This window comes from Arachis duranensis, unplaced genomic scaffold, assembly GCF_000817695.3.
Source record: "Arachis duranensis cultivar V14167 unplaced genomic scaffold, aradu.V14167.gnm2.J7QH unplaced_Scaffold_343483, whole genome shotgun sequence".
NCBI lineage: Eukaryota > Viridiplantae > Streptophyta > Magnoliopsida > Fabales > Fabaceae > Arachis > Arachis duranensis.
The window spans coordinates 2,323,463-2,337,959 of record NW_026264909.1 but is presented as its reverse complement, the minus strand read 5'-3'; the positions used below and the strand labels follow the sequence as shown (position 1 = coordinate 2,337,959).

At 39.6% G+C, this 14,497-nt stretch overlaps 1 protein-coding gene across 1 annotated transcript; it reads left to right on the top strand.

Annotated features, from left to right (window-relative positions):
• Window positions 1-13,572: 13,572 nt before the first annotated feature.
• LOC107465830 (uncharacterized) lies at window positions 13,573-14,043 on the top strand. The gene has a single exon (XM_016084804.1). It carries the CDS (start codon window positions 13,573-13,575, stop codon window positions 14,041-14,043), a length of 471 nt encoding a protein of 156 aa, XP_015940290.1.
• Window positions 14,044-14,497: the final 454 nt, after the last annotated feature.

Genomic DNA, 14,497 nt, shown 5'->3' with positions numbered 1-14,497 from the left:
TTTGCCTTATCCGATAAAAGTGTGATCACGGCAACAGGAATAGCCGAAGATGTACTTGTGGCGATCAAGGATTTGGTTTTTCCAGTTGACTTTTACATCCTTGAAATGCCTCCAACAGAAAATAGAAGCTCATCCTCCGTTCTACTTGGTAGACCCTTCCTTAAGACCTCTAGATTCAAGTTAGATGCTTTCACTGGCACATATTCCTTTGAGGTTGGAGACAAGACTATCAAGTTCAATTTAGAAGAAGCCATGAAGGATCCTCCCGAAGAGCATTCCGTTCTCCGATGTGATGTAATTGATGAGGTGGTAGCGAAAGTGCAAGAAGAAGACCATAACAAGTTGTGCTACCATATTGTTGAAGAGACGAATGAGCAAGAGGGTGAACATGAGAAAGTTGTTAAGAATGAACTCCGTGAGCTTGACGAAAAGGAACCTCAGCTTGAGGCAAATAGTGAATTGGAGCCTCTTCCATCTCATTTGAAGTATACTTTCTTAAAGGACAACCAAAAGTTTCCGGTCATTATTGCTAGTGAGCTTTCTAGTGAAGAAGAAGAAAAGCTCCTAGATGTTCTCAGAAAGTCCAAGAAGGCAATTGGTTGGAGCCTAGCCGATATTGTGGGGATTGACCCTCGCAAGTGCATGCATCGTATATTTCTCTAAGAGGGAGCTAGGCCAGTCAGGCAACATAACCATCCTCGATGTGGTAAAGAAAGAGGTCACTAGGCTACTTGATGCGGGTATCATATACCCGATTTCTGACAGTGAGTGGGTGAGCCTGGTCCAGGTTGTTCCCAAGAAATTAGGCATCACTGCGTTTGAAAAGAATGATGGTGAAGTGGTCACCAAGAAAGTACAAAATGCGTGGCGAGTGTGCATCGATTATAGAAGGTTGAATGCTACTACAAGGAAGGACCACTACCCTTTGCCCTTTATCGATCAGATGTTGGACCGTTTGGTGGGTAAATCCCATGACTGCTTTCTTGATGGATTCATCACATTGCTCCTGAAGATCAGGAAAAGAGCACATTCACTTGCCCTTTTGGCACCTTTGCCTACAAAAGGATGCCATTTGGACTATGTAATGCACCTGCTACTTTTCAGCGGTGCATGACTAGTGTCTTTTTTGATCTAACGGAGAGTTATCTGGAAGTCTTTATGAATGACTTCAGTGTTTATGGAACTTCATTTGATTGTTGCTTAGAGAACTTGGCCAAGGTCTTAGCTAGATGTGTTGACACTAACCTTGTCTTGAATTTTGAGAAATGTCACTTTATGTAGTATCTCATGAAGGAATTTCTGTAGACCCGGCCAAGGTCGATGTTATCACCACTTTATCTCAGCCCTCATCTGTGAGGGAGGTCCGCTCGTTTTTAGGACATGCATGATTCTATAGGCGCTTTATCAAAGATTTTAGCAAGATTGCTTTGCCATTGTCGCACCTACTCCAAAAAGATGTAGACTTTGAGTTTGACAGTGAATGTGTGAAAGATTTTGAAGAGCTAAAGAGAGTTCTTACCATGGCACTAATTGTGCGATGCCCCAACTGGACGTTGCCATTTGAGATAATGTGCGATGCATGAAACCATGCTATAAGTGTCGCGCTTGCACGGCGCGATGGTAAACTCCCTTATGTCATTGCATACTCTTTTAAAACACTTGATGCAGCACAATCCAACTATACCACTACCGAAAAGGAACTCCTAGCTATTGTTCATGCTTTAGATAAATTCAGATCTTATTTGCTAGGATCAAAGATAGTGGTATACACGGATCATGCAGCTTTGAAATACTTATTGTCAAAGAATGAGTCAAAACCTAGACTCATACGTTGGATCTTGCTTTTGCTAGAATTTGACATTGAGATTAGGGACCGGAGTGGATCTCAAAACTTGGTTGCAAATCATTTAAGCCGCCCTGAAAATTTAAAATCTGATCCATTTCTGATTAATGACTCATTCCCATTAGATAGTTTGCATGCTGTGTCGGATAGCTTTCCTTGGTTTGCCCCAATGGCGAACTACTTGGTAGCGAAACTCTTCCTTCCCAACTTTTCTAAACACCAAAGGGATAAGTTGAGGAGTGATTTCAAATACTACATTTGGGATGACCCTCACTTGTGGAAGAGGAGAGTGGACCAAGTAATTCGAAGATGTGTCCCAGAATCTGAAATCCAACCCATTCTTGAAGCTTGCCATTCGTCCGAATATGGTGGCCACTTTGGCCCATAAAGGACAGCTAAAAAGGTGTTGGATTGTGGATTCTGGTGGCCAACCTTATTCAAGGATGCTAACCGGTTATATGTGTCTTGCCATCAGTGTCAGAAGTTGGGAAACACGTCCCAAAGGGATGAGATGCCTCAACAACCTATGTTGTTCTGTGAGATATTTGATGTATGGGGCATTGACTTTATGGGACCGTTTCCCAACTCCAGTGGGTATCTATATATTCTGTTAGCGGTTGACTACGTGTCAAAGTGGGTGGAAGCAATATCTACCCGTCTTGATGATGCCAATACCATCGTTTCTTTTATTAGGAATAATATTGTATACCGTTATGGGTTGCCATGAGCAATCGTGAGCGACCAATAACAGGAAAGTAGAGGCACTGCTCAAGCACTATGTGGTAGTGCATAAGGTTGCCACTGCTTATCATCCACAAACCAACGGACAAGCGGAAGTGTCTGGTAGGTAAAATTGTGACTCATACTTTTCACAACTCGAACAATTCCTAGCAATGGCTCCAAAAACTGGGTGCACAATACTTTGGTTCACACACATTCTTCACAACTTTGTACAACTAACCAGCAAGTGCTTTGGGTCGTCCAAGTAATAAACCTTACTTGAGTAAGGGTCGATCCCACGGAGATTGTTGGTATGAAGCAAGCTATGGTCATCTTGTAAATCTCAGTCAGGCAGATTCTAATGGTTATAATGGTTTTCGAATATAAAGATAAATAAATCATAAAATAAAGATAGAGATACTTATGTAATTCATTGGTGGGAATTTCAGATAAGCGCATGAAGATACTGTGTTCCTTTTGAATATCTGCTTTCCTACTACTTTCATCCAATCATTCATACTCTTTTCCATGGCAAGCTGTATGTAGGGCATCACCGTTGTCAATGGCTAGTTCCCATTCTCTCAATGAAAATGGTCCAAATGCTCTGTCACAGCACGACTCATCATCTGTCGGTTCTCAATCATGCTGGAATAGAATCCATTGATTCTTTTGCATCTGTCACTATGCCCAACAATCGCGAGTTTGAAGCTCGTCACAGTCATTCAATCCTTGAATCCTACTCGGAATACCACAGACAAGGTTTAGACTTTCTGGATTCTCAAGAGTGGCCGCCAAAGGGTTCTAGCTTATACCACGAAGATTCTGATCAAGGAATCCAAGAGATACATGCTCGGTCTAAGATAGAATGGAAGTGGTTGTCAAGCACGCGTTCATAAGGATAGATGATGATGAGTGTCACGGATCATCACATCCATCAGGTTGAAGTGCAGCGAATATCTTAGAATAAGAATAAGCATGAATTGAATAGAAAATAGTAGTACTTTGCATTAAAACTTGAGGTACAGTAGAGTTCCACACCTTAATCTATGGTGTATAGAAACTCCACTTTTGAAAATACATAAGAACAAGGTCTAGGCATGGCCGAATGGCCAGCCTCCCCCAATAGCATGTGACTACAAAAATAGGGAATAAGACCCTAATACTATAGTAAAAAGTTCTATTTATACTAAACTAGCTACTAGGGTTACAAAGATAAGTAATTGATGTAGAAATCTACTTTCGGGGCCCACTTGGTGTGTGCTTGAGCTTTACACGTGCAGAGGCTTCTCTTGGAGTTAAACGCCAAGTTGTAACTGTTTTTGGCGTTTAACTCTGGTTTGTGACGTGTTTCTGGCGTTTTACTCCAGAATGCAGCATGGAACTGGCGTTGAACGCCAGTTTGTGTCGTCTAAACCCAAACAAAGTATAGACTATTATATATTGCTGGAAAGCTCTGGATGTCTTCTTTCCAACGCCGTTAAGAGCGCACCATTTAAAGTTCCGTAGCTCTAGAAAATCTATTTCGGGCTAAATCAGATTTTTGCTCAGGTCCCTCAATTTCAGTCAGAAAATACTCAAATCACAAAAAAACACACAAACTCATAGTAAAGTCTAGAAATGTGAATTTTGCATAAAAACTAATAAAAACATCCCTAAAAGTAGCTAGATCCTACTAAAAACTAACTAAAAACAATGCCAAAAAGCGTATAAATTATCCACTCATCACAACACCAAACTTAAATTGTTGCTTGTCCCCAAGAAACTGAAAATCAAATAGGATAAAAAGAAGAGAATATACTATAAATCTCAAAGTATCAAAATAATTAAACTAAATTCAATGATGAATTCGAAACTCGTGTACTTCTTGTTCTTTTGTATTAGAAACATTTTTTCATTTAAGAGGGGTGAAGGATTCATGGAATCATTCATAGCCTTAAGACATAGACACTAGATACTAATGATCATGTAGTAAAGACACAAACATAGATAAGCATGAAGCTTAAAAACCGAAAAACAGAGAGATAAGAACAAGGAAGTTAAGGAATGAGTCAACCTTAGTGATGGTGGCGCCTTCTCCTTGAAGGACCAATGGCGTCCTTGAGCTCCTCTATGTCTCTTCCTTGCATTTGTTACTTGATCCCTAGTGATTTTGGTGCTCCTATCCTCTTCTTAGTGATTGGCTTGTCCTCTTCAATGAGGATGTCTCCTTCTATGATAACTCCAGCTGAGTAGCATAGATGGCAAATAAGATAAGGAAAAGCTAGCCTTGCCAAGGTGGAGGGCTTTTCGGCTACTTTGTAGAGTTCTAGAGAGATGACTTCATGAACTTCTACTTCCTTTCCAATCATGATGGCCCGATCCACAGTAACTTTGGATCGGTTGCTAGTGGGGATGATAGAGCGTTGGATGAACTCCAACCATCCTCTAGCCACAAGCTTAAGGTCTAGTCTTTTTAATTGAACCGGCTTACCTTTTGAGTCTCTTTTCCATTGAGCTCCTTCCACACATATGTCCATGAGGACTTGGTCTAACCTTTGATCAAAGTTGACCCTTCTAGTGTAGGGGCGTGCATCTTCTTGCATCATAGGCAAGTTGAATGCCAACCTTATATTCTCCGGACTGAAATCTAAGCATTTCCCCCGAACCATTGTAAGATAATTCTTTGGATTCGGGTTCATACTTTGATCATGGTTCCTAGTGATCCATGCATCGGCATAGAATTCTTGAACCATTAAGATTCCAACTTGTTGAATGGGGTTGGCAAGAACTTCCCAACCTCTTCTTTGGATCTCATGTCGGATCTCTGGATACTCATTTTTCTTGAGCATGAAAGGGACCTCAGGGATCATCTTCTTCTTGGCCACAACTTCATAGAAGTGGTCTTGATGGGCTTTTGAGATGAATCTCTCCATCTCCCATGACTCGGAGGTAGAATTTTTTGTCTTCCCTTTCCTCTTTCTAGAGGTTTCTCTAGCCTTAGGTGCCATCAATGGTTATGGAAAAACAAAAAAAGCTATGCTTTTACCAGACCAAACTTAGAATGTTGCTTGTCCTCAAGCAAAAGAAGAAAGAATAGATGAAGAAGAAGAATGTATGGAGGAGATGGAGAGGGATGTGTATTCGGCCAAGGGGGAGAAGAGAGGGTTGTGTTGTGTGAAAATGAAGAAGGATGGAGGGGTTTATATAGTGGAGGGAAAGGGTAGTGGGTTCAGTCATTTAAGGTGGGTTTGGGTGGGAAAGAAATTTTGAATTTGAAGGTAGCTGGGGTTTTTGAGGAAAAGTGGTTGGATGTGAGTGGTAAAGAGGTGATAGGGAAGAGAGATTGAGGTGATTGGTGAAGGGTGTTTGGGGAAGAGTGTTATTGGATTGTGTGAAGAGGAGAGAAGGTGAGTTGAGGTAGGTGGGGATCTTGTGGGGTCCACAGATCCTGACGTGATCCTGTGGGGTCCACAGATCCTGAGGTGTCAAGGATTTATCATCCCTACACCAATTAGGCGTGTAAAACGCCCTCTGCATGCAATCCTGGCATTTAACGCCAGACTGAAGCTTGTTTCTGGCATTAAACGCCCAAATGTAGCATGTTTCTAGCGTTTAATGCCAACCTGATGCTTGCTGCTGGTGTTAAACGCCAGCTTTCCTCAGGGTGCAATCCTGGCATTTAAATGCCAGACTACTACTTATTTCTGGCGTTCAACGCCAGATTCATGCTCTGTTCTGGTGTTGAACGCCAGCCAGATGCTCTTTACTGGCGTTTAAATGCCAATAAGCTCTTCCTCCAGGGTGTGCTATTTCTTCTGCTGTTTTTTATTTTGTTTTTAATTTTATCAATTGTTTTGTGACTCCACATGATCATAAACCTAATAAAAGATAAAAGAACAATGGAAATATAGATAAATAAAAATTGGGTTGCCTCCCAATAAGCACTTCTTTAATGTCAATAGCTTGACAGTGAGCTCTCATGGAGCTCACAGATCATCAGAGCATTGTTGGGACCTCCCAACACCAAACTTAGAGTTTGAATGTGGGGGTTCAACACCAAACTTAAAGTTTGGTTGTGGCCTCCCAACACAAAACTTAGAGTTTGATTGTGGGGGCTTTGTTTGACTCTGTATTGAGAGAAGCTTTTCATGCTTCCTCTCCATGGTTGCAGAGGATGATCCTTGAGCTTTAAACACAAGGTAGTCCCCTTTCAATTGAAGGACAAACTCTCCTCTGTCAACATCAATCACAGCTCCTGCTGTGGCTAGGAAGGGTCTTCCAAGAATAACGGATTCATTCTCATCCTTCCCAGTGTCTAAGATTATGAAATCAGCAGGGATGTAAAGGCCTTTAACCTTCACTAACACGTCCTCTACCAATCCATAAGCTTGTCTTATTGACTTGTCTGCCATCTCTAATGAGAATGTGGCAACCTGTACCTCAAAGATTCCTAGTTTCTCCATTACAGAGAGTGGCATAAGATTTATACCTGACCCCAGGTCACATAGAGCCTTTTCAAAGGTCATGGTGCCTATAGTACAGGATATTAAGAATTTACCAGGATCTTGTTTCTTTTGAGGTAGAATTTGCTGAACCCATGTATCTAGTTCACTAATGAGCAAGGGAGGTTCACCTTCCCAAGTCTCATTACCAAACAACTTGGCATTCAGCTTCATGATGGCTCCTAGATATTGAGCAACTTGCTCTCCAGTTACATCTTCATCCTCTTCAGAGGAAGAATAGTTCTCAGAGCTCATGAATGGTTGAAGGAGGTTTAATGGAATCTCTATGGTCTCTATATGAGCCTCAGATTCCTTTAGGTCCTCAATAGGGAACTCCTTCTTATCTGGGAGACGTCCCATGAGGTCTTCCTCATTCGGATTCACGTCCTCCCCTTCCTCTTTCGATTTGGCCATTTTGATAGTATCAATGGCCTTGCACTCTCTTTTTGGATTCTTTTCTGTATTGCTTGGGAGAGTACTAGGAGGAGATTCAGTGATTTTCATACTCAGCTGGCCAACTTGTGCCTCCAAATTTCTGATGGAGGACTTTGTTTCACTCATGAAACTTAAAGTGGCCTTAGACAGATCAGAGACTATGTATGCTAAGCTAGAGGGGCTCTGCTCAGAATTCTTTGTCTGTTACTGAGAAGATGATCGAAAAGGCTTGCTATTGCTGAGCCTGTTTCTTCCACCATTATTAAAGCCTTGTTGAGGCTTTTGTTGATCCTTCCATGAGAAATATGGATGATTTTTCTATGAGGAATTATAGGTGCTCCCATAGGGTTCACCCATATAATTCACCTCTGCCATTGCAGGGTTCTCAGGATCATAAGCTTCTTCTTTAGAAGATGCCTCTTTAGTACTATTGGATGCATTTTGCCATCCATTCAGACTCTGAGAAATCATGTTGACTTGCTGAGTCAACATTTTGTTCTGAGCCAATATGGCATTCAGAGCATCAATTTCAAGAACTCCCTTCCTCTGAGGCGTCCCATTATTCACAGGATTCCTCTCAGAGGTGTACATAAATTAGTTATTTGCAACCATGTCAATGAGTTCTTAAGCTTCTGCAGGCGTTTTCTTTAGGTGAATGGATCCACCTGCAGAATGGTCCAGTGACATCTTAGAGAACTCAGATAGACCATAATAGAATATATCCAAAATGGTCCACTCTGAAAGCATGTCAGAAGGACACCTTTTGGTCATTTGCTTGTATCTTTCCCACGTTTCATAGAGGGATTCACCATCTTTTTGTTTGAAGGTCTGAACATCCACTCTAAGCTTGCTCAGCTTTTGAGGAGGAAAGAACTTAGCCAAGAAGGCGGTGACCAGCTTATCCCAAGAGTCCAGGCTATCTTTAGGTTGTGAGTCCAACCATATTCTAGCTCTGTCTCTTACAGCAAAAGGGAAAAGCATGAGCCTGTAGACTTCAGGATCTATTTCATTAGTCTTAACAAACTCACAGATCTGCAAGAATTCAGTTAAAAACTGATAGGGATCTTCTGATGGAAGTACATGAAACTTGCAGTTCTATTACATTAGAGCAACTAGTTGAGGTTTCAGCTCAAAATTGTTTGCTCCAATGGAAGGGATTGAGATGCTTCTTCCATCAAATTTGGAAGTAGGTGTAGTGATGAGCGGATAATTTATACGCTTTTTGGCATTGTTTTTAGTATATTTTTAGTATGTTTTAGTTAGTTTTTATTATATTTTTTTTAGTTAAAATTCACTTTTCTGGACTTTACTATGAGTTCATGTGTTTTTCTGTGATTTCAGATATTTTCTGGCTGAAATTGAGGGACCTGAGCAAAAATCTGATTCAGAGCCCAATTGGCGCGCTCTTAACTGCGTTGGAAAGTAGACATCCTGGGCTTTCCAGCAATTTATAATAGTCCATACTTTGCCCGAGATTTGATGGCCCAAACAGGCGTTCCAAGTCAGCTTAAGAATTCTGGTGTAAAACGCCGGAACTGGCACAAGAATGGGAGTTAAACGCCCAAACTGGAACAAAAGCTGGCGTTTAACTCCAAGAAGAGTCTCTACACGAAAATGCTTAAATGCTCATCCCAAGCACACACCAAGTGGGCCCGAAAGTGGATTTTTATGTCATTTACTCATCTTTGTAAACCCTAAGCTACTAGTTCTCTACAATTAGGACCTTTTGCTATTGTATTAGACATCTTGGTAGCTATCTTTGAGTAGTCTTATGCTATCTTAGATCGTGGGGGCTGGCCTCTTGTTCCTCAACTTGATGAATGTGATGATCTGTGACACTCATCATCATTCTCACCTATGAACATGTGCCTGACAACCACCTCTGTTCTACCTTAGATTGAGTGGATATCTCTTGGGTTCCTTAATCAGAATCTTCGTGGTATAAGCTAGAATTGATGGCGGCATTCAAGAGAATCCGGAAGGTCTAAACCTTATTTGTGGTATTCTGAGTAGGATTCAAGGATTGAATGACTGTGACGAGCTTCAAACTCACGATTGTGGGGCGTTAGTGACAGACGCAAAAGAATCACTGGATTCTATTCCGACATGATCGAGAACCGACAGCTGAATAGCCGTGCTGTGACAGAGCGCGTTGAACATTTTCACTGAGAGGACAGGACTGTAGCCATTGACAACAGTGATGCCCAACATACAGCTTGACATGGAAAGGAGTAAGAAGGATTGGATGAAGACAGTAGAAAAGCAGAGAGACGGAAGGGACAAAGCATCTCCATACACTTATCTGAAATTCTCACCAATGAATTACATAAGTATCTCTATCTTTATTTTATGCTTTATTTATAATCATTCATAACCATTTGAATCTGCCTGACTGAGATTTACAAGATGACCATAGCTTGCTTCATACCAACAATCTCCGTGGGATCGACCCTTACTCGCGTAAGGTTTATTAGTTGGACGACCCAGTGCACTTGCTGGTTAGTTGTGCGAAGTTGTGACAAAGAGTTGAGATTGCAATTGTGCGTACCATGTTGATGGCGCCATTGATGATCACAATTTCGTGCACCGTGTAGTATAGTCACCCAGCATCCTTCTTGCGCCTCCACCATTGTTATTGGGTTCGGCCATATTTCTCTCTTTTTCGAGATTCTCTATAAGGTTTTCTCTGGATTGCTGTGCTTTAGCTTCTCTTAGCTTCTTCTTCAGAGTCCTTTTAGGTTCAGGATCTGCTTCAACAAGAATGTCCTTGTCCTTGCTCCTGCTCATATGAAAAAGAAGAGAACAGAAAAGAAGAGGAATTCTCTATGTCACAGTATAGAGATTCCTTTATGTTAGTAGAAGAAAAAAAGAATAGAAGAAGGAGAAGAGAGAAATTCGAACACAGAGAAGAAGAGGGGTTCTAATATTTAAGATGAAGAGAAGAGTGTTAGTAATTAAATAAATAAATAGAAGAAGATGAGATAGAGAGAAATTCGAATATTGTTTTTAAAAAATAGTTAGTGATTTTCGAAAATTGAGAGAAGAAATACAATTAAAATTAAAATTTGAAACAATTAGTTAATTAAAAGAATTTTGAAAAAGAGGGAGGAATTTTCGAAAATTAGAGAGAGAAACGTAGTTAGGTAGTTTTGAAAAAGATAAGAAACAAACAAAAAGTCATTTAGTTAGTTGAAAAAGATTTGAAAATCAATTTTGAAAAGATAAGAAGTTAGAAAAGATTTTTGAAATTGATTTTGAAAAAGATATTTTGAAAATATATCATTGAAAAAAGATATTTTGGAAAAGATTTGATTTTTAAAATTAAAATTGATTACTTGACTAACAAGAAACTAAAATATATGACTCTAGAATTTAAAGATTGAACCTTTCTTAACAAGAAAGTAACAAACTTTAAAATTTTGAATCAATCACATTAATTGTTTGTAAAGTTTTTGAAATTTTGAAATAAAGATAAGAAAAAGATTTTGGAAATAAATTTTAAAAATTTTCGAAAGTAATAAAAAAATAAAAAAGATTTGATTTTTGAAAAATATTTTGAAAAGATAAGATTTTTAAAATTGAAATTTTGACTTGACTAACAAGAAACAACTAATTTTAAAAATTTTTGACTAAGTCAACCCAAAGATTTTGAATTTTATGAGAGAAATAAGGAAAAGATATTTATTTTTTTATTTTTGAAATTTTTTTAATGATGAGAGAGAAAAACACAATTATGACCCAAAACCTAAAAATTATGGATCAAAACACATGATGCATGCAAGAACACTATGAATGTCAAGATGAACACCAAGAACACTTTGAAGATCAAGATGAACATCAAGTTTTATTTTCAAAAAATTTTCAAGAAAAGGAAAACATGCAAGACACCAAACTTAGAAATTTTCAATGCTTAGACACTGTGAATGCAAAAATGCACATGAAAAACAACAAAAAACACAAAACAAGAAAATTTAAAGATCAAACAAGAGGACTTACCATGAACAACTTGAAGATCATGAAGAACACATGCATGAATTTTTAAAAAATGCAAAAGTCTTTAAAACATGCAATTGACACCAAACTTAAAAATTGACTCAAGACTCAAACAAAAAACACAGAATATTTTTTTTTATGATCTTATTAATTTTTTTTGAATTTTCGAAAATTGTTTTTAGAAAAACGAAAAAGAAAAAAATTTTGAAATACTTTTGAAAATTTTTTGAAAAGAAAATCACCTAATCTGAGCAACAAGATGAACCGTCAGTTGTCCAAACTCGAACAATCCCCGGCAACGGCGCCAAAAACATGGTAGGCAAAATTGTGACTCATACTTTTCACAACTCGAACAAGTCCTAGCAATGGCTCCAAAAACTTGGTGCACAATACTATGGTTCACACACATTCTTCACAACTTCGCACAACTAACCAGCAAGTGCACTGTGCCGTCCAAGTAATAAACCTTACGTGAGTAAGGGTCGATCCCACAGAGATTGTTAGTATGAAGCAAGCTATTGTCATCTTGTAAATCTCAGTCAGGCAGATTCTAATGGTTATAATGGTTTTCGAATATAAAGATAAATAAAGCATAAAATAAAGATAGAGATACTTATGTAATTCATTGGTGGGAATTTCAGATAACCGCATGAAGATACTGTGTTCCTTCTGAATATCTGCTTTCCTACTGCTTTCATCCAATCATTCATACTCCTTTCCATGGAAAGCTGTATGTAGGGCATCACCGTTGTCAATGGCTACTTCCCATCCTCTCAGTGAAAATGGTCCAAATGCTCTGTCACAGCACGGCTAATCATCTGTCGGTTCTCGATCATGCCGGAATAGAATCCATTGATTCTTTTGTGTTTGTCACTACGCCCAACAATCGTGAGTTTGAAGCTGGTCACAGTCATTCAATCCTTGAATCCTACTCGGAATACCACAGAAAAGGTTTAGACTTTCCGGATTCTCAAGGGTGGTCGCCAAAGGGTTCTATCTTATACCACGAAGATTCTGATCAAGGAATCCAAGAGATACACGCTCGGTCTAAGATAGAACGGAAGTGGTTGTCAAGCACGCGTTCATATGGACGGATGATGATGAGTGTCACGGATAATCACATCCATCAGGTTGAAATGCAGCGAATATCTTAGAATAAGAATAAGCATGAATTGAATAGAAAACAGTAGTACTTTGCATTAAAACACGAGGTACAGTAGAGCTCCACACCTTAATCTCTGGTGTGTAGAAATTCCACCGTTGAAAATACATAAGAACAAGGTCTAGGCATGGCCAAATGGCCAGCCTCCCCTAATAGCATGTGAATACGAAAATAGGGAATAAGACCCCCAATACAATAGTAAAAAGTTCTATTTAAACTAAACTAGCTACTAGGGTTACAGAGATAAGTAATTGATGTAGAAATCCACTTCCGGGGCCCACTTGGTGTGTGCTTGGGCTGAGCTTGAGCTTTACACCTGCAGAGGCTTCTCTTGGAGTTAAACGCCAAGTTGTAACGTGTTTTTGGCGTTTAACTCTGGTTTGTGACGTGTTTCTGGCGTTTTACTCTATAATGCAGCATGGAACTGGCGTTGAACGTCAGTTTGGGTCATCTAAACTCGAACAAAGTATGGACTATTATATATTTCTGGAAAGCTTTGGATGTCTACTTTCCAACGCGGTTAAGAGCGTGCTATTTGGAGTTTTGTAGCTCCAGAAAATCCATTTCGAGTGCAAGGAGGTCAGAATCCAACAACATCAGCAGTCCTTTTTCAGCCTAAATCAGATTTTTGCTCAAGTCCCTCAATTTCAGCCAAAAAATACCTAAAATCACAGAAAAAACACATAAACTCATAGTAAAGTCTAGAAATGTGTATTTTGCATAAAAACTAATAAAAATATCCCTAAAAGTAGCTAGATCCTACTAAAAACTACGTAAAAACAATGCCAAAAAGTGTATAAATTATCCGCTCATCAGTGTCCAACTGGGAGATTAAGAGAATCTTGGAGAAAGTGGTCAATCCACAAAGGAAGGATTGGAGCCTCTGGTTAGGAGATGCACCATGGGCATACAGAATAGCCTACTAGACTCCGTTAGGGATGAGTCCCTTCCGGATCGTCTATGGTAAGGCATGCCACCTTCCGGTAGAGATTGAGCACAAAGCCTATTGGGCAGTAAAGCGGTACAACATAGATTTGACCCAAGCAGGAGTAGCCAAAAAATTGCAGCTAGAGGAGCTCGAGTGTTTGAGGAATGAAACGTATGAGAATGCCCAGATTTACAAGGAAAAGACTAAAGCATTCCATGACCATCACATCCAGAAGAAGGACTTCCAAGAATGTGATGAGGTTCTCTTCTACAATTCGAGGCTTCATTTCATGCCTGCCAAGCTCCACTCTAGATGGGAAGGACCTTTCAAGGTGAAGGAGATAAAGCCCTATGGAGTGGTGGAGTTGTTTGATCCTAAAAGTGAGGTAACTTTCAAGGTGAATGGACATAGAGTGAAGAAGTTCCATGGCTACAAGCTCCCAGATGAGCTAAAGGTGTTCCTATTGGCGGATGCCACCTAGAGAAGGAGAAGCTTGAGCGACTGACCGTCCAACTTAAGGACGTTAAAGAAAAGTGCTTGGTGGGAGGCACCCCACTGTGGTAAGATCTTCCTTGTGTATACCATATTGCTTTTAGCTTTAGATTCTTGTGAATTTTGTGACTTCTTGATGTTGATTACTTAGGAATGCTAGTTTTATTGATCTTGTTGGATAACTAGGATATTTAGATAGATTTCATCATTTTGGTATGGAAGAATTGTTGAAGTGGAGAGAATGCTATGTTTTGAATAGTGCATGAATTTGAGTGTGTTCTCTTGGCTACTAGCTTGAACACCTGCCAAAAATGTGTTAGAATGGCTTCTTTTATGTTGTGTAAAAAAAAAAGCAAGGAAAAGAGGCATCCGCGCGCGAGCGCACTGTGCCAAAAATAAACCCAAGAGTTGTGCCTACCTTGTGCCCACTTTGTGTCCACTTC

Coding starts and splice junctions, on each gene's coding strand:
- LOC107465830 (XM_016084804.1), top strand. CDS start 13,573: ATGAGTCCCTTCCGGATCGTCTATGGTAAGGCATGCCACCTTCCGGTA.